Source organism: Mastigoproctus giganteus, chromosome 6 (genome assembly GCF_048544385.1).
Source record: "Mastigoproctus giganteus isolate SK-2022 chromosome 6, ASM4854438v1, whole genome shotgun sequence".
Lineage (NCBI taxonomy): Eukaryota > Metazoa > Arthropoda > Arachnida > Uropygi > Thelyphonidae > Mastigoproctus > Mastigoproctus giganteus.
In genome coordinates this window covers 9916371-9935239 of record NC_143580.1, presented here as the reverse complement: position 1 = coordinate 9935239, position 18869 = coordinate 9916371, and the positions used below count along the sequence as shown (strand labels likewise).

The window sequence follows — 18869 nt, the reverse complement described above, 5'->3', positions numbered from 1 at the left end:
TTGATATATCTCATATCAGAGAATTATATTAAGAATTTTTTTTTACTATAAAAAAATAAATTAACCTCTAATTCTGGTTTCCTGATGGCACCATCATTGTATTTAGCATGTAGTAATGCCATTTCTGATTCATAAAACTGCAAACAGTCTTCGGCAGCAGTGTGTTTTAACCTTTCAGTAAATGCATTCCACCGACTTGGTACCTAAAAAAAAACCAAAAAACATCTGTTTAGTGCAATGAATTAAAAGGTTAATGTTTATTTCAGATTTAATAATTTCATTCAATTATAATCAGAAAATTTCTATTCAGTTCTGGTTATGCCCATCTTCTGAAAATATCTTTCTCTCCTACTACTTCTGAAAAGATTCAAAACAAAAGTAATCTAAAACAAAGAACAAAAACATTTAAAATGTTCAAAAAATATTACTATATTTAATTATTTGTATTATATAAATAATCCCAGATGTGGGAACAATATAAATAATATCACATGAATTAATTTACAGTAATACCCCGACTTACGCGAACTCAGAGTTACGCGGTTCTTGATTTTTTTCGTTTGGCAACGCTGCCGCCCACTATCTTCAAGGTCGTTTTTCATATGTTATCGATATACGGTGCGACGGCGGAGAATGAGAGCGAAAGATGAACAAAATTTAACTTTGCTGCTTTTATGTTTTTTATATCAGTGAAGGGGAAACACATTTCACCATAATAACGTAAAAAGCAACACAATTCCAGCTATCGGTATAATCGCAAATGCAATTAGATCGAGTTTACTACCAGTTTATAACAGATTTCACTAGCAGAAACGCAACTGGATTTTTATTGTTTTATGGTAGTAACCCCTAGAAATGTGAGGTGTTAATAGTGTATCTCTGCCTTTATGGTGTTGTTTATTCAGTTGCTACATGCGCGAAGCTTTGTTTATGCGTATCAAGCGTGCCTCCTCGTTTTGTAATTGTGCTTTATTCCCTAAAAATGAGTAAAATACTTAATTAAAAGGTGTGAAAAGGAAGCGTCCTGGTGAAGACACTGCAGATTCAGAGAGAAAAAGAAAAGCAATTATCGATAAACAGAGGCGGACTGGGTCAAAAATTCTTACCCGGGAAAATTTATAGTGGCGTCATACTATGGTTTATGGCCAAAATCACACTGGCCCACCGGGGTTTTCCCGGTAAGGCTTATGGCCAGTCCACCTCTGTCGATAGAGAAAAAATATGAAATTGTGAAATGCTTTGAGCGAAATGAAAGACCATGTGATATTGCACGTGCTACAGGCCTAAATGAAGCAACGGCGAAAAGCACATGACAATTGCAAACTTGACAGGTTGAAAATTGAAAAGGGCTCAATTGTAAAGGGCTTAAAAATTTTAGAAAACAGACTCCAACGAAGAACGCGTTATAGCTACAAAGCAAGGAATAAAAAAATTATTAGCTTGCTACGAAGAAATTCTGCGTGAAAAAAAGAACGCGCTGTGTCGTCAGACGAATTTGTTAGATTTTATGAAGCCATCGACATCGAAATAACTTTTTTTACGTAAGTCATTTGTTTTTTAATACATATTTTGTATTAATATGTATAAAGAACTGCAATTTTATTAATATTTTTCTTCTAAACTAGTGTTTTTGTTAGTCCTTGGTCCCAATTAAGCAAAATTTATATGTATTTATATGCAAAGTTGTACCCCGACTTACGCGAATTCGACTTACGCGATTTTCGTCGGACCCACCTATCGCGTAACTTCGGGGTATTACTGTACTTCAGTTCATTGAACCTTAAGGGAAATTCAAACACTGAATGCATTCAGTTCATTTAAGAACTCATGGATTTAAAAACTTAGCAGGATAAGTTTCTAAATCCACTTTTATATTTTACTATCAGACTTCAAAAAAAAAAAAAAAAAAAGCATATAGTTTGAGTATGTTCTCTCATAAAAAGTGGAATAATATTTCCATCAGAGAAGCCAAGTAGTGTTCTACTTTCCATGAGCAAATGGGCATGTGTTTCCACACTGTGGACATATTGCCCACTCCAAATGTTGTTCCCCTAACTCAGATTAGCCTACCTTTCCTGTTTCCAATGAAATTTGAATTCAGAGTGACAAATAAAAGCATGAGAAGTAATGAACACACTATACGGTTCTCAAACTTTGAGCCCATGCCTCCCTTGACCTGTAAAATATTCCTGGCACCTCCTTTGAAGTAAAACATCTATAATTGTGCAATTTCTTATTTTTAATATGTTAATACAATAATTATTACTACATGAAATAATAATCGGGATACTATTTTATTCTTAAAAAACATTAATGTGATGTTTGTGCTTGCTTTTCATTGTATAATTCATGAAACCTAAGCATTATTTTTGAAATTGCGACATATTTCTTTTTTAAGATTTAATTTTGATCTGTACTTAGATTTAATGACTGCCAATGCTGAAAATCCAGCTTCACTGAATGCATTCAAAAGGTAAGAACTTACAAATGGCACTGGTATTCACGAAGCTTTATTGCTACATTCTGGGTATTCATGATTTGATAAACACCAAAATTCATATAAAGATAACGACAAAAAGGGAACACAATGTTCTCTTCGTCAAAAATACACCAAATATTATCTATAATTATTTAGATTAATAATACAGATCACATAGTAGTAGATATCTAATAGTAAAAAAAAATCATTCTTAATACATTTTTAATATTTGCCATGGAAATCTTGCATAAACTATTACATTGTCCACGATTCACAGTTTGAGATTACAATTATGGCACCTCCCCAGGGTGTCGCGATGCACAGTTTGAGAACCATTGCACTATACTATTAAAGAATTTTTAAGATATTTGTTGACATTAGACTTGAATTTCTGTAGATTGTCATTTTTAGGAAATACATGTGAAGAGTTGGACAGTAAATGTAGATGTTGACTGGGTTGTGGCATATGTTTGGACTGGTTTGGGGGGGGGAGATAGAGAATTATAGAAGACAATTCGGAAGAACAGTGCCCATGGAAGTATCTATAGAAAAGGTGTGCAGCAAAAAGAAAACATCTGTGAGACCAAGTGAAGAGACTTTGTAAGAGATGGGCCATTAATTCATCTGTGAGACCAAGTGAAGAGACTTTGTAAGAGATGGGCCATTAATTAACCTAACTGCCATCTTTTTGAATGGAGTCTAGAAGACTGAGACAGTTATGGGAGTACCATCCCAGATGTTCCATTGGTAGGGCAGATTTGTACAGAGTGAGTAGCTGTTTAGAAGAAAAGTAACACTGAGAGTAAAAGGGAAAACCCTGTTTTTTTTTTAGATGGAAAGGAAGCAATATTTGTGACATGTTTATGCCAAGAAAGATTAGAAATCAGGGTAATCCTAATAGAGATATATGTGATCTTCTCTAGAAATCAGAGTATCATCGAAGATAAGCATAGGAGCAGAAGAATCCTTTTGTGAGATATAAACTAGGACTGAGTTTTAGGATTGACATTAACTAGATTATCTTCTGTTGTATTTATCTTCAACTAAGAAGTTGAAGATAAATACAACAGAAATGGGACTACAATGGAAATGGATACAATATAATAGAATACAATGGAAATGGATACAATATAATAGAATACAATGGAAATGGATACAATATAATAGAATACAATTTATGGAATACAATGGACTTAATTTATATAAATCGCTTGACAAATATTTATGAAGTGAAGTGAATTGGGATATTTTTGGAAGGGTTGGGATTTTTCACAAATAACCCTATTCAATTAGTTTAACTTTTGTGATTTACTAAGATAGCTGAGTAAAAGTTGAGGATAGGGGAGGGATGTAGTATGAAGTGACAATGTTTTTAGATATATCCCATACATGTGGAAAGGTATATCAAACTTCTTAATATTAAATCCCCTCTCTAGTGACCTTCCTCAATGATTAAAATAAAAAAATAAATAAATAAGTGATGAAATGATTTCAGGAAAGTCACAGTGAATTGTGCATGTGTGTTTACCTAATGAAGGGATTGAAATAAATAATTTCAGAAATTATTTTTTTTTCCACAAAAGCAAGCCCATTAAGCCCACAATTATTTCTTTAACTGATTTCACCAATAACATAACCTATGCCATTAATTTCCTAACACATAATCTAATTCATTTACAATTTAAATGAAAGTTAAAGTTAAATAAATATCAGAATGATTTTATGTTGAATATCATAAACTTAACTGAATACATACATACTTCAGCCAATGATCCTTCATTAGCAGCATTAACTAAAATTTCAAATAGACCAGCAAGTTCAATTCCAGAAATTGGTTCATCTATTTTAGGAAAAAAAAAATAATAAAAAATAAATATTAACACAATAAATATTAAGCACTTAATGAAACTAAGATAATAAATTTATTAAGAAAACTATTCCAAGTACTAGAATCCTAAGACTTATTAAAAATTCATTTGAGAAGATTAACTAACACAACAGAATATACCACTTTCTTTGGTTCAGCACTATTTGTACTTTTCATTATAATGTAAATAAATCTCCTTTCTACTTGACTTTTTTTTATTTTTTAATTATCTACAGGATGATTGGAAAGTTTCTATCTATTTTTAAAATGCTGTTATACAGGGTGCAAAATCAGACAGAATATTTATTCAAATATTGTTATTAGCCTTATTTATTCAAATAAGGCTAATAACTCAAACTATATTATTAATTTCATGTGATATAAGAGTGGTATTAAATACTGTATAATAATAATAATCTTAAAACAAAACAAATTTTAATATTTAAAGCAAGGTAGCAGAATACTTTAGTTAACACTATAAGAATTTCTTCAACAAAACAAGCTGCTAACTGTCAGATTAATAATACAGTAAAAAAAAATGCACTTTTTCCTCTTAAAAGCATAAAATGTTATTACCTGATAATTTTACAGGCCACAGCTATACAGAAACATTGTCTACAACTATAACATAAAATACTGGAGAAAAATTGCACAAAGAGGAAGAATGATATGCGTGAAAATAAATAATTATAAAATTACTTTTACATATCATTACAGAATTTTACAATCTTAAACACTATAATTTCTCGAATAAAACACTTACTATTCTTCTTCTTTGGAAAAATCTTCTTCAATTTTTGAAGAAGCTCATCTCTTTCCTGCCTATAATCAGTTGTCAGATCTTCTTCAGTAGCCTTAAAGAAATTAAGAAAATATTTTCATATTATTTTGAAAAAGGTTTTATTTAACAGAAATTTAGCACCTCTTAATTTATACAATTAAAAAATGTGTGCACATGCACAACACACAAGTACTGAAAAATACTGTGCCAATGTTTAATCAAAGGAAATGACATATGTTGGGAATTACATAAATAAGGTAGGCTCAGTCCATCATTTCCTTGGCAAACACTTGCTAACAACTGGACCTTGCAGTTTGCAATCCCACATACCATATGCAAGAATTTTTTTTCCCTTAATTTTCCATAAGATTTTCTGTAAATGCTGTTGCCATTTTCTTTAAATATAGGATTTCCAGTTCTTAATATTTTACATATAGGTAAAATAGTGATATTAGAACTGCATTGGTTGGGGGGAGGGGGGCAAAAAAATTGTTGCTTAATTAGATTTAAATTTTTTTAGCTGTGCAATATGTTTTATTTTTAAATTCTAAATATAAAAAAATTGATTGATGAACAAAATTAATACCTGAGAAAGATCCACAAGTAGGGATTTTTTAGTTGCTGGAAGGAACAGAGTGTGGCAGTCAACTGATTTGAAAATATCTAAAATAAAATTCCAAAAGGAACTTATTATATCTCTTAGTTTATATGATCATCTAAAATTAATAACTTTGATTATTAGTTTTTAAGATATAAAATAAGGAATTACTGAAGGCAGAATTACAGGTTCATTTTCTGCAATGGATATTACTCAGGACTGCACATTATACAGACTAACTAGTGTTACATCAATGGCAATGATGTAATAAGGATACAATAAGGTGCCATGCCACTATACAAGTATTATGCAATTTTTGTAGCTAACTTTAGAAGTATGGTTAATGAACTAATGAAAAAGTAGTTATCTTTTCTCATTAGTTCCAGTAACTCAATGGACAGTACAGTTAACAGGAGGGAATGTATCGCAGAGAACCTCAAACATTTTGTTTAAGGTTCTCTGTGATATGAAAGATTTCATCTAGTTCTTTGATCGTTACCTCCTTCGTGGTAACATTTTGATCTGGCTCATTTAAAAATTTGAATTTTTAAATTCACGTCTGCATTGACTTTATTAGCAGGAGACAAACACTTTAACACGTCTTCTTCCGATGGTTGATGGAACACACTGAGGCGGGCAGCAAGCAAACGTTTGTTTATTGCCTATCCAATGCACAGTAAGCCTAACGCATGATTCAAATCTTTTTAAACTATCGCATAAAAAAAAAAAAGATTGCATTAACTGGAAATTTTCATCGTGTAAAGTGAAAAGTGGTATAATTTTTTCAAATAGCAGTAACTGAAAAACGCATTAATCGAACTCTCATTATGCGAGGCCTGGCTGTACATATTTACGATTTTGTTGATACTTGAAAAAAAAAAAGAAAACCTTTTAAACCTGGGAACTCCATAAAGTGGGAACTGCCTGTATATATGAATAAAATTAAAATAATTACTAGTCTTTGAAATTTTAGTCACAAGCAAAGGATGAAAGGAACAACATTTCTGAATTAATACATGGGGTATACAGTAAAAATTACATTTTGATAGAGGTTAAGAAGAGCTTATATGGCTGGAAATTAATTTAAGGAATTTCAACTAAATTTCCAGCCATAAGCAAATAACGTGTTTTGGACTACACACTAAAACACACTGTTCCCAATAAGTTTTGTCATCAAGACAAAAGCATGGATAGCATTAAAAAAATTTCAGATCTATTCACACAAATCAATATTGCAGAGTGAAAAAAAAGTCTAGTCTCATACACCTCCATAATACTTACCAAGAAGACTGATTTCGTAATCTTCATTTTCTCGTGCATGACTTTCCATTAAACGGTGGAGCCACTGTTTAGGGGTTTCATTGTCCAAAGTTAATTGTACAAAATCTTGCACTATCTATAAAATAATATTAAGTATTTTATTTTATACATAGTAATTTATAAAGGAAGCTAACAGCCAAGAGCATGATAATATTCAATGATAATGATATACGATAATACTCAATGATATTAAATTCCACATTTCATTAGATGTGTTTCAAGGGAAAAAAATCATTTTTTGAGAAAAAGTTAATAAATCAATTAAACTGAGAAGATTTTAATTACCCACTTAAGATTAATCTATTTGAAATACTGGTTCATTCCATTTTAGACAGAAGAATAATGGGATATTTCACCTCTGCTAGTCAAGACAGTAATTAAAGGTAATGTTCAAGATGGCAGTTACACAAATACTTATTTTGGTGCCAAATATCTAATTCCATCTTTTTTGACTGAGTAATCACAATAAAATCCACATTTTCAAAATTAAATAAACAAATGGTTTTATTTAATTATTTTTCCTATGTAATAAAGGAGTTTGAGTAAGAAATATATCCGGTATACATGCTTTCCATCCTTCATAATCGCATTCATGCAGTTGAAGCTTTGCATGACCATATAATCAAAACCATTCCTAATATGCATGGCTGCACTACAAAAAAAAAAATAAAATAAAATAAAATAAATGCAATAAAATAAAATGTATAATTAACACTGTTTATATTCAAGGATGCTTCAGGTTAGGAAAAACATGCATTCATACATTAAGAACCTTCAGGTAAAAGAGCCATTGGGTGGCAGCAATCACAGTGAGGAATTTACTAATGAGGAATTTAATTGTTTGTTATTTGGGTTTTAGGAGCATTAGCAACCAAGGCCATATTGCTCCATGGATATGCGGTGGTCATTCCCTGACCTTTCCGCATCCTCCGTATTTGGTGGTTACAGGCTCAAACCCCGGTCTAATCAAGAAGCGTGTGCTACGCACTGCTGCTCCTGCCCACGGAGGTGCCAGGAATTTAATTACAAACATAACTACTGTCATGGGAAGATAAGACTTTTGCTTTAGTAAGGGTGACTACAGTGGTTTTAGATAGTTTTTCAATTCCGTGTAGTGAGTTCAAGTGAGGACGTTACCAACAGCAAATTCTAAATGGTAGGTATTCAGGAAGAAATCAAGGAAGGTACTATGCTTTTCATACCAATGAAGAAATACTGTTCAGGGCTAAGACCTAAATGGATGTCAGATGAACTCTTCAGACATGTGGCACAGAAGAAAAATGTGCATGGGATGTATATAAATTATCAAGTGATATAGAAGCCTATGGAAGATATAAATTAGTCTGTAATCAAGTCACAAAGGCAGTTCAGCAAGCTAAGGCAGATTATGAGAAGTCTGCAGCAAAGACTTCTGCTTATATTAACAGAAGGAAGGGGCTGAATCACATTGGTTGAATATCTATGGGTTAACTGTTGATGACGCTGCTCAGGTTGCAGACAATTTGAATAAGTATTTTGCATTTACATTAACACATCAGGAATTCTTTAGAGAAGGGGATGCCAGAAGTTTATCAAACTCTAATGGGGAGCTAAATGACTTTGTGATAACTGAAAGGAAAGTGGAGGAGAAATTGTTGAGGATGCACATAAAAAAGGCACCTGAGGCAGATGGAATATATCCAATTATATTAAGGGAAGCAACAAAGGAGGTAAACAAACTCTTAGCTATAATTATGAGAGTATCCTTGGATTCAGGGGGAGGGTACCTATGGTCTGTAAAAGTGCAAATATATTGCCAATACATAAAGGGAGAGCAAAATGCAACATGAGTAATTACAGACCTGTTAGCTTAATGTCTGTTCCAGTGAAAATAATGGAATCACTAATTAAAGAAGTAATGCAGGACTATTTGGACAGGCATGCAATTATACTGCAATCACAGCATGTTCAAGGGGACAGTCTTGTCTAACCACTTTGATAGATTATTATAATGCAGTGATCAAGGAACTGGATGCAAAAAATAATTTTGACATCATACACTTGGATTTCAGGGTAAGCTTTTGATAATGTTGCACATAAAAGACTGCTGTACAAAGTGGAGCAATGTGGCATTAATGCAAGTTACTGCTAGGGATAAAGGAATGGTTAAAGTGAAAGAAGACAGAGTGGTTATCAATGGGCACTACTCAATGATATTAATGAAGGTATATTAGGCTTAATGTCTAAGTTTGCAGCTGATACAAAGGTTGGACAACAGTCAAGGGTCAATGGGTTGAGAAATGGCAGTTGAAGTTAAAATCGATAAATGCAAGGTACTGCATATGGTAGGAAGTAACCCCAAAGTAACTTATCAACTTGTAGTGCTACACTCAGGGTAACAGAGAATGAAAAAGACTTGCAGGTAATTGTGCATTCAGACATGAAAATCTGTGAGCAGTACAGACATGCTGCCAGGAAAGCACATGGGGTTTTGTCAATAATATACAGAAACTTTCCTAGCAGGGATAAAGTGATTATCCCTTTGTATAAGGCCATGGTTAGTCTGCATCCTGAGTACTGTACACAGGTCTGAAAGCCTTACTTTAGGAAGGATGCAGATCTGCTGGAATGGGTGCAGAGAAAGGCAACCAAAATGGTGAAGGGAACAAAAGGGTGCTTTTACCTAGAAAGGCTTCAGGGTGTCTAAAGCCATGAATAGATTGAGTAAGCTGAATGTTAATGGCATTCTTTCACCTGCTATAGCTACACATATGAGAGAACATAAATTCAAGTCAAGGAAGGATGGTTGCAGGATAGATGTGCAGAAGTTTCCCTTCGGTCAGTGGATGTTTGATTGTTGGAATAGGCTTCCATCTGTTGTGGAAATGGATGGGTTGAATAAATTCAAGGAAGAACTCAATAAATTTTTGGATGGTATGGATGGGTGAACTGTATAGGTTATTTTTTTATTATTTTTTTTTTCTGATGCTATATAAGTGCTTTCTTGCACCATTTGCCATTAATACAACTAACTTTTTATCAGCAAAATCAAAGCTGCTTTTTTCAGATGAAGAACTGCAGAACATTAAAATTAGTTTTAAATTAGTTTAAAATATACCACTTCTGTGCCTTTAGATATAGGGAAGATAACCAACAAAAGCAACCTGATAGATTTATAAGTTTTTATTTATTTGCTTTGTGTGATTGATTTAAATTTGAATAAATTAATGCCTGCAAGTTATGCATTAACTTCGCTTCTGAAAATAGAATATTTTATACTTTGCAAACCATTCTTTTTACTTCTTCAAATGATGATCCATTCCTTCAGTTCATGTAATATATAAAACTCCCTGTTTAATGCCGGTTAATTAGTACCTCCGAATTATTTTTTGTTCTTTACTAACTTAACAAAGAATATTTTTATAGAATATTAAAGAACTTCTACATATCAGAAAACTTACCCACATAAGAGGAGGAAAAGTGAGGAGATCATGGTTTAATTCATTTGTCCACATTGCTTTAGACATCTGTGATCTCAAGGCAAAAAGCTATGGAAAATTTCAATTAAAATGTTAATTTACACCTGCAGTTTCTTTTGTGCTGGAAAAAGCAAAAACAAATCAAACCAGAAAAAAAGAAAACACTGTGCATAACAACAAAAGTTAGTAATCCAATTTTAATAACAGTGGAACCCAAAAGGCCAATTAAGATTTAACTTTTATTATATTTGTCAGTAATATTAACATAGTTTTCGTTTTGTCTTTGTATTATATTCTAGATATACATAAAAGCAATACAAGTTTTCAGAAAGAAAGCATTTAATGTAAAAGTTGTTTAAGCATAATTTAAATAAAAACACTAATCAAAAAATCAATTTAAAGGTGGCATAATTCATCCAGAAAGATGACTTAAGCTAAGCCATTCACACAAATATGAGCCTTAACTTAATGAGCAGTTCCTTGGAAAACTATTGACAAGCATATGAGACTGTCTGAGAACTTTCTTTTTAGATGAGAGGCTGTCAGAAGGGGGGAAAAAAAATTTTTTTCTCTGTGAAATGGTCTGTAACTAGTTGCTACTGACTGTTTTGTCTATATTTTTACAACTCATGTAATAGCTAAAGTATTTTCAGGCTAGCAATATTCAATAGAATAGATCAAATTTATACAAATTTTAGTGGACCTAAATACAGAAATTCCATGTAACCAAGCTGAATTGATGTAGTGATAGATATGCTTAATTATTTTTTGAAATTTTGCATGAATAAATGCTAAAAACATCTTAATAATCTCAGTTTTAATTTCTGAATGTACTTATAAAATTTATGAATATGGTCAAAGACAACAATCAGATATCGATGACTTGACTTCTGATATGCTGATGCACATGCCTGTAGCAAAAGTAGTCACTGCAAGCACCTACTGTATCAATTTGCCCAAAATTTAAAATGTGAATAAAGTTTTGAATAGCAGATAACTGATATGTTATTAAGTGTAATTAGTAGATAACTGATATGTTTCTCATATCAGTTATCTCATACATACCTGCACGACTTTTAGAAAATGGATTCTTTTATACAGATTCATTTTCTAGTTGGAATGTGCTGAGACAGCATACCAGTTTTCTTCTAAATTAACCATTTCAAAAGTATGCACGTTGATCTAGATTTTTCACGTGTGGCAAGAAAAACTGATAATGAATGATTTGTAGGTTGAACAATGAATGATAATGATATGTGGCGATAATACTTTCTCAATGTATAAAACAAAAGAATTTAAATTTCCGAGGACAATATAGGTATGCCACTACATTTGGAGAAAACAATACTTGCAAAAAAATAATGAAATCTTGAAGTATGCTGCACATTCCATATTTTTTCTAGAGCAAATAATTAAGAGAATTCATAAAACATTTCATGTACATTGTTTCTTGCTCTGGGTTAAATATGAGCAGATACCTGTACTGAGGCACAAAGCTGCTGTTAAGACAGGCACTTAACAGCAGCTTCATGTTTCTGCCAATAAACTCATTAATTCCTTAATTGAAAAACACAATGCATATGATTTTAAAAACACAAATTTGACCAAATTCTGGAAAAAAAGTAAAAATTTTCATTCAACCATAAAGGATACATGAATTGCAGGAATCTTCTGGGGAACAACCAGAAAAGTTTACTAGTACACACATGAACCCACTGGTCACAATTTTTGTACCTGCAGATAAGCTATTTTTGATTACAGGAATTCCTCAATTGGCGCGAGACTCAAATTAGCACGGTTTATATTTAGCTACCAATTTTCGATTGGCACGAATCAAAATTTCGATTAGTGCAGTATTTTGGCTTGGCTAACTGAAGCTGGCGATGCTACGAAAGTCAGTACTAAGATACGAATGTAAATACACTGCTAAAGTATGCATAACATTAGAGAATATTATAGAAACACATCGCAAGGGGCAGGGAAGAAAATGCGTAGGATGCATATAAATTATCAGATGATACAGTAATCTATGGTAGATAAGGTACTGTAAAAAGGCAATTATGAGGTATCTTTGACAAAGGATGAAAAGAAAAACAGCAAAGATTTCTTCATTTATGTAAACACAGAAGGAAGGAGATAAATCAAATTGGTCAACATGATATCAACTGTTGATGATCCTGCTGAGGTTGCCGACCAACTGAATGAGTATTTTGCATCTACATTCACATATGAGGAATTCTTTAGGGAAGTGGATGCTCTGTTCACAAAAGGAAGTTACTGTTTATTTCATGTCATACCTTCTCCATTCAGAAATAAACAAAAACAAACGCAAGATACAGTGTGGCAAGCTAGTATGTTTTTCTACCATAAGAAAATAAAAAGAAACAGGATTATTTCAAACGTGTATTATTACAACAATTGAAATATTTTCTAACATTATGCACTCTGAAGGACAACACCGGCTGCACTGCATTTATTACATACATGCAGATCAGTTGCTTTCAGTTGTTCTTGCGTTGTGTGTTAATGTGCAGACTCCCGTGTATCTTCCACCATTAATTACTGCGCATACTAATCAATTACATTAATTTCTATTAAATTTTTTATATAGTATTAGGTAATTATTAACTATGGATAAAAGGAAAAGTGTATCTGATAGTGCCTCTGGTAAAAAGAAAAGAAAAGTGATAACGTTAGATGAAAAAATTGAAGTCATAAAAAGATTTGAAGATGGTGATAGTAAAATACAAATTTCTTGACATCTTGGAATGCCTGAATCAACATTTCGGACGATTTTAAGTAAAGCCAGCGCATATTAAGGAAAAAGGTAAGCTTGCTTCATCATCAGCACGCACACAAACCACAAGAAATAGAAGTGTTAAAAGTCAACAATAGAAAACTTGAGTAGAGTGGTAACTGAAGAAAATGTTCAAGAAAGTTCTTCAAAAGAAAAAGTGATTTAAGCGGAAACTGAAGAAAATTTCACCACCAGTAAAGGCTAGTTTGAACGTTTTAAGAAAAGAACAGGACTGCATAATGTTGCATTGACTGGAGAAGGGCAGATAAAGGCACGCAAGTGCAGATAAAGATGCAGCCATGAAATATCCCAAAATTTTAAAGAAAATTGTTGATAACAGCAGCTACACAGATCAACAAATATTTAATGTTGATGAAACAGGCCTTTTTTGGAAGTGAATGCTAAAAAAAAACCTTTCTAGCAAAAAAAAAAAAAGAAAAGACAACCAGGCTATAAAGTTTCCAAAGATAGAATAACACTTTTATTGGGAGGCAATGCAGAAGGCGATTTGAAATTAAAACCCATGGTTATCAACAGAAATGAAACTCCCAGATCTTTTGGTAAAGGTTTTAATAAAGCAAGCCTACCTGTTGTTTGGCCCTCTAATAGAAAAGCTTGGGTCATGAAAGCTTTATTTGAAGAGTGTTTCACTAGCTATTTTTGTCCAAAATTAAGGCTACTGTGAACAAAATTATCTTGCATTCAAAATTTTATTAATTTTAGACAATGCCCCGGGCCACCCACCAGCACTTTCTGATTTGTGTGAAAACGTGAAAGTTATTTTTTTTTTTTTACCTCCAAATACAACAAGTCTTTTACAGCCTATGGATCAAGGCATAATCGCTACTTTTAAGGCCTATTATTTACGCAGAACATTTACACAAACAATTGAAGCAACAACTGGAGATGGTGCAGTTTCTTTAGTTGAATTTTGGAGAAATTACAACATCAGGAAAGCAATAGACAATATTCATGAGTCATGGTCTGAAGTAACATCCAACAATATGAGAGCAGTTTGGAAGCATATTTTACCACATTGCACAAATGATTTCTGTAGTTTCACTCACATCAACGCTATTATTGATGAAATAGCAAATATTGGAAGAGATCTAGGTTTGATGAAATTGACAACAGTGATGTTTGCAAATTGCTGGAATCACATTCAGAACAATTAAGTGATTCTGACCTATTGATGAACGAGCCTATGATTGTTGTTTGTTATTTGGTTTTTAGGAGCATTAGCAACTAAGGCCATATTGCTCCGGGAATATGCAGTGGTCACTCCCCGACCTTTCCACATCCTCCGTATTTGATGGTGACGGGTTCGAACCCCGGTCTAATCAAGAAGCATGTGCTACACACTGCTGCTCCTTCCCACCTGGCTATGGAGGCGCACGCAAGCATATGACGAGGTGGAAATTTGCAAGGAAGAAAATGTTCAAGAAAAGAAGTTGACATTAAAAGAACTTGAAGGAATATTTCGTACAGCTGAAAATTTGAAACAACTAATCATGAATGCAGACTCAGATATCGAGCGCAGTATGCAAATTCGCAGGAACATTGAAAAAGATCCATACAAGAAAAATTTATGATGAAAGGAAAAAAGAAGTCTGCGCAAACCAGCCTTTTGAAATATTTTACAAAGAAATAAAGTGAGTTATATATTGTAATTTTTTAATTTCAATAAACTTTTGATTACTGTACTTCAAATATTTATAATTATCCTTTGCTTTTATACTGCTGTATAAAAAATTTCCATAAATAATTTTAAAAATATTGATTGGAATATTGTAGGTCTTGGAATGAATTAGGCTATTTTGTATTGATTATTACCTTCAATTAGTGTGATTTTGCATAGCGCACCATTTTTGCGGAACCAATTAATTGCGCTAATCAAGGGATTCCTGTATATTTTAATTCTGAGGTCATCCCAAAAAGGAATGAAGTTACGAATTCTATCGAAGCATTAGTAATACCATACCTGAGTTCTCCTTGCCAAGAGTTCCAAATAATCAATATCGACCTGGTCAATGATCTTCACAGAATTGTAAATCAACTGCGAACTTATCAGTGTTGATACAGCAAAAATCTTGGCATCATAATTTTCAGATACGTTGTTAGCAGCAAATCCTAAAAATGAAATATAGGCATTTCATTAATATGATATTCATGAGAAAGGCAGTATTTCGCTAAATTTTTATTAGCAAAAAAATTCATAGAACTGGTAATATGAAATCATTAATATGTACACTGCTTAAAGTAAATCTAAGTGATCAGAAAGCAAAGTTAAAATGTTGTCATTTTAACATGCTCTTAGTTCTGTAGAGCTAGTTTTGCCTTTTCACTGAGTTACTCCATTACTGCACTACTTGAAATAAATAGCTTCACAAAAGAAAAGTACCTGGCTATTTATATAAACCGTGTAACACTAACATGACAGCTGTTTCCATGGTGCTGTTATCCCATTGGGTAGACACCAGACAGTCCAGACACCATCAGGATCTGAATGATGAAACTAAGACCATGTTACAACAGAGAGAGAGAGAGAGAGAGAGAAAATAGCGTTTTAGTGTCTAAAAATGCTGAGGCACAACATATACCTGAGACAATAATATGGAAAAGAAACAATCAAAGAATGATAAGTTTTTGGCGGAATAAACAATAAGCAACATTAAATATTATAAAGCTAAGCTTCCATACTTTGAAAGAGTAAAAAAAAAAGTAAAGTGCAGCCATTATCAACCCACTGCAGGATGGAAGCCTCCTCAACAATTCATGCTGAGGGAAATGGACCATAATCTACTACGCTGGTCCAGTGCGGGTTGGCAGATCGACCGTATTCAGCAGTCAGGGGCTTGAACCTCGGTCTACTCAAAGAGCGTGTGCTACTGCACTCCCACTCCTGCCCACTCGGCTACGGAGGCCCTGACACCAATTTCCAAGGTCAATCCGCCCCCTCCCTTTCACATCATGACTACATCATTTGTGAATGCTTGAGTAGGCATTTTCATAATTACTAGATTGTGAGGATAAAACTTACTTTGTGGCAGGTTGATTCTTTAGAACTTGCATTAACAAATTTCGTATCGTGTGAGTGAAATATGTAACACAAAGCATATGTAGTGAAAGCGGCAACAAAAAACATCCAATCAAGCATTTAACAGAAAAATCATTTGACAAGGTTACATTACCTTACCAAATCAAGATCTAAGCCAACAAATGAAATGCTAGTGGAGTAGGATGAGAGAAAACTGCTAGAAAGTATTGTGATCTTCTTTCAATGAAAGTGGTCAATAAATTAACAAAACCAGAGGTCAGGAAGATTCATGCATGTAAATGGTATGACATAGAATCTTAATATAAAATTCACAGTGAGCACAATTTTAGTATTCCTCCAGTACAATCTTCAGTTTTGATCTCCATCAATGACCATTTTTTAAATGTGAGAAAGATGTGTAAAAAATTCTTTACAGCTACATTCATGTAAAAGGAGTTCGGCATATCCCCCACACACATCAAAAATCCTTCACATCAATGAGAAATAAACGTGACAGGGTCACTGTCAAAAACAATTGAAATTATTCCCTAAGCTGAACTTAGGGAATAATTTCAATTGTTTATTTGGATTTCAGCAAAGCATTTGACTCAGTTCCACATGAGCAGTTACTTTATAAGCTGGAACAGGTTGGAGTCACAGGGAAAATCCTTAGATGGATAGCAGGGTGGCTTCAAGGCAGAAGGTTGTGATAAATGGTTATTCCTCAGATTGGGTTGATGTAAGGAGTGGGGTTCCCCAAGGATCAGTATTAGGACCATTGTTGTTTTTGATTTTCGTAAATGACATTGATGAAGGGATAGAGGGCATGTCTAAATTTGCAGATGATGTAAAGATTGGTAGAGTAGTTAATGATTACCGCCAAGCAGAGCTTCTTCAGAATGACCTCGATAGACTTCAGAGATGATTGGAAAAATGACAGCTACGCTTTAATCCAGCAAAGTGTAAGTTATTGTACCTGCGGAACAGTAACCCCAAAATAACTTATACACTTGGCGGAGTTGAACTAAAGCCGGTAGTGGAGGAAAGGGACTTGGGTATTACAATACAGTCAGATATGAAGTTCTCCGAGCATTGTAGACTGGTTGCAAGGAGGGGCCCATGGTGTCCTATCGATGATTTATCAAACAATCACTAGTAGAGATAAGGACGTCATAATCCCATTACATAAGGCTATGGTTAGACCACACTTGGAATACTGTGTTCAAGTATGGAGACCGCACCTAAAGAAAGACATTGTTCTTCTTGAAAGGGTCCAAAGATGGGTAACTCCCCTGGTGAGATTGGCAAAGGGTGTCTATATGAGGAAAGACAGAATATGTGGGTTGCAGAGCTTGGAAACTAGGCATCTTAGAGGAGACTTGAGGCTCTGAGAGGCATAAGCAAAATGAATAAGGATGAAATTTTCATGGTTATAAATGATTCTAGAACTAGGGGTCATAATTTCAAGTTATGGGGGGAGTTGTTTAGACTGGATTTCAGGAAGTTTTATTTTAGCCAGCGAGTTATAAATTACTGGATGGGTGGTAGAGACTGACAGTCTGGAGAAATTCAAAGTTCAGCTGGATAATTATCTAAGGAAGGAGGGAAATGCATAGGTTGTCCATTTCCTTTTTTCTTATTATTTTTAAAATTTTCTTATTATTATTATTTTATTTTGTGTATTTTTTGTTATTTTATTTTATTATTTTTTTGATTGGCACAGCATAAACCATAGGCTTCCTTGCACCATATGGCTATTACTAATACTAATATTAATTTCCACAGAGTTTTGGTATAGGAATTTTGCTAGCAGGGAAAAGGAGGTGATTATCCCTCTGTATAAGGCAACGGTCAGGCCACGCCTTGAGTACTGCGTACAGGTCTGGAGGCCTCATTTTAGGAAGGATGTAGATTTACTTGAGCGTGTACAGAGAAGGGCAACAAGATTGGTGAGGGGAATGAAGGGATCCTCTTATCAAGAGAGGCTTAAGTTCTGCAAATTGCAGTGGCTGGAGACTAGGCACCTGCACGGTGATCTGATTGAGGTGTATAAGGCCTTGAATGGGTTCAGCACACTGAATTCTGATGGGATCCTTCCACTTGTTCAGATTACGAACCTAAGGGGACATAAATTCAAATTACGAAAGGACAGATGTAGAATAGATGTGCGGAAATTTGCCTTTAGCCAGCGGGTGGTTAATTGCTGGAACAAACTTCCATCTGTCGTTGTGGAAGTTGATAGGTTGAATAAATTTAAGGAGGAACTGGACAGGCATTTGGAGGGAATGGTGTGATTTTTTTTTTTTTTTTTTTGGCTGATGCTGCATAAGCTCATACATTTGCTTTCTTGCATCACATGCCACTACTACTACTACAATAGACTTGAATTTCTGTATATTGTAATCTTCAAGAAATGTGTGACAGGAGGCTGTTCTAGAAAACAGAAATTGAAGAAATAAATGAAGAGTTGGTTCTGCGAGTTTGAAGTGGAACAGTAAAGGATACTGACTGGTTGTGACACTTGTCTGGTCT

The 18869-nt window shown here is 33.7% G+C and overlaps 1 protein-coding gene across 1 annotated transcript in view; it reads right to left on the bottom strand.

The window, feature by feature from the left end:
* LOC150083895 (uncharacterized) overlaps positions 1 to 18869 on the bottom strand; it is a 75496-nt gene that overhangs the window by 37268 nt on the left and 19359 nt on the right. Inside the window, exons 5-11 of the mRNA XM_090375557.1 lie at positions 15282 to 15430; positions 10486 to 10572; positions 7007 to 7121; positions 5714 to 5790; positions 5110 to 5200; positions 4240 to 4319; positions 66 to 203 (exon numbers count right to left, since the gene is read on the bottom strand). Of these exons, the coding sequence (XP_090231683.1) occupies positions 66 to 203; positions 4240 to 4319; positions 5110 to 5200; positions 5714 to 5790; positions 7007 to 7121; positions 10486 to 10572; positions 15282 to 15430 (737 nt within the window). The remainder of the gene's footprint in view (positions 1 to 65; positions 204 to 4239; positions 4320 to 5109; positions 5201 to 5713; positions 5791 to 7006; positions 7122 to 10485; positions 10573 to 15281; positions 15431 to 18869) is intronic.